At 38.2% G+C, this 2,201-nt stretch overlaps 1 protein-coding gene across 1 annotated transcript; it reads left to right on the top strand.

The window, feature by feature from the left end:
• Positions 1-274: 274 nt before the first annotated feature.
• Positions 275-1,067, top strand: LOC122076930 (dirigent protein 22-like). The gene has a single exon (XM_042642592.1). The coding sequence runs from the start codon at positions 391-393 to the stop codon at positions 961-963; it is 573 nt and encodes a 190-aa protein (XP_042498526.1). The 5' UTR covers positions 275-390; the 3' UTR covers positions 964-1,067.
• Positions 1,068-2,201: the final 1,134 nt, after the last annotated feature.

Raw genomic sequence — 2,201 nt, 5'->3', positions numbered from 1 at the left:
TTCCTGTTTCCAGACATAGAATATGCATAAATTTCTATTTTTATTTTAAAAAACAAGGAAATGAAAAAGAAAAATCAAATCGATTTTAGGGTGTTTTTCTATTTCTAAATATAGAAAAATGAAAAAACACGTTTCAGGAAACAAAATCCAACGGGCCCTTAATGTTCACAAATTCTTATAAAATTTTAATATAATTTGTAAAATATCCTTCTGATATCCCCTCATACACATCTGAAGTCCCAAGGTCAAAAAATTCCCTTCAGGTGACTTAAGGAAAACGAGGCCCTTTCTCTATAAAAGCCAAACACAACCACAAGCCATAACCCAAATTAACCCAATCTCTTCACTTTCTATATAGATCACTTACCACCAAAACTCATCAAGCTCCCAATGGCCGGAATTCTCCCTAAACTCATCGTTTTCTTAGCCATCTTCATCACTTTCTCGACCATTGCCATCGTGGACGGCGAATCTCACAGCTTCTCTAGGACTCGACCACTAGAATCTAAGGAGGAGAAGATGAGCCACCTTCACTTCTACTTTCATGATATTGTTAGTGGACGTAACCCAACTGCCATTAAGGTTGCTGAAGCAGAATCTTCAAAGAAATCACCAACAGAGTTTGGTATGATGGTGATGATGGATGATCCATTAACAGAGAAGCCAGAGGCTACCTCAAAGCTTGTAGGAAGAGCTCAAGGGATCTATGCATCGGCTTCACAGAGTGAGTTGGGTCTCTTAATGACCCTTAATTATGCTTTCATGGAAGGGAAGTACAATGGGAGCACACTGAGTATACTTGGGAGAAACCCAGTGTGGTCGGAGGTGAGAGAGATGCCGGTGGTCGGAGGGAGTGGGCTTTTCCGGTTTGCTCGAGGCTATGCTCATGCTAAGACCCACTGGTTAGACCCAGCAACAGGGGATGCTGTGGTGGAGTATAATGTTTATGTCATCCATTACTGATCTTTGATGCTTTCTCCTTTCAAATTTGGCTATTTCATCTTTGTTTCAGTTAAAAAAGAGAGTTTTTAAGTTTCTGTATCATAAATAAAGATTTAGCCAAAGCATCTGTTTTGTAGTGCTTTTTATTTTTGATTGTTTCTTACAAGTTGGAAGGAACGAGGGTCTCCCTACTATTGGCTTTATGTGGAAAAGTTGGAACTTTGGAAGTATTCTCAGTACCATTGGGGTGGTGTGGTGCACTAGTTGCATTTGGCTTGGACCTTCACCATAGTTAGACAAGAACTAGCTAGAAAGTTCCTTTGGTGCTTGTTCTAGCTAGGGTTCTTACTAAGTTAATTGGAAAAAAATCGTCTACAATTCGGATCTGGTATAATTCTGTGAAATACCATCTTCAGGGGGTGACATGTAGATGATACCAATGCAACGGTCCAGATCTAATTTAAATGACTCTTCACTGATTTAAAGTTTTATTAGTTGTACCAGATCTGGACCGTTGCATTGGTATCAGTCACGTGTCACCCCCTGAAGGTGGTATTTCACGGAATTGTACCATATCCGAATTGTAGACGATTTTAACCCAAGTTAATTGGCATGGATGCAACCCCTAATTCCCTATGCCTGAAACTGACCCAACTTATAAATGGGTTTTTACATTCCCAACAACTATCATGAAAAAAAAAAAAAAAAAAAAAGAAGCCAAATTTCATGGATAGGTGAACCCTTTGGTACTCTACTTACATTTCAAGTTTAGTTGTTCCTTGCCCTTTGTTTGTGGGCTGTGTCTTGGTTTTGAGGCTGTTTTAGGTGCTCAAGGGATCTGTCTAGCCCTCTCTGATATTATTTTCCTCTTTTGTCTCTTTTGATCTCTTTGCAATAAATTGACATTCATATATATATATATATATATATATAAAAGATCTATCAGAGTCGGCCGTATGGGGGAGCTCGAAAAACCCAAGATTGTAAGGAAGTGCAGAGTAGTGGTAGACACACATAGAGATGCATGCAAATACACGAGATGATATATTCTTGTATTAGGCTTCGAAATTTGATATGTCGCTAATCCAAATCATAAATTCTCTATCCAACTGTCGGATAGGTACATCATTCGTCCATGTGATGGTATTTAAAGTGGATTTATAATTAAAGGTCTCTATTATGGACATCTAGAAAATTTTTCCCTAAAATCATATATTTTTTATTATTTTGACTTCTAGTTGAACATGTGGTGCAAACCA

Source organism: Macadamia integrifolia, chromosome 1, assembly GCF_013358625.1.
Source record: "Macadamia integrifolia cultivar HAES 741 chromosome 1, SCU_Mint_v3, whole genome shotgun sequence".
In the NCBI taxonomy this organism is placed as follows: domain Eukaryota; kingdom Viridiplantae; phylum Streptophyta; class Magnoliopsida; order Proteales; family Proteaceae; genus Macadamia; species Macadamia integrifolia.
Note: the sequence above shows the minus strand (reverse complement) of the source record. Positions and strands in the feature narration are given on the sequence as shown.

What these genes read in the sequence shown, in the direction of transcription:
- LOC122076930 (XM_042642592.1), top strand. Translation starts at nt 391, where the DNA reads ATGGCCGGAATTCTCCCTAAACTCATCGTTTTCTTAGCCATCTTCATC.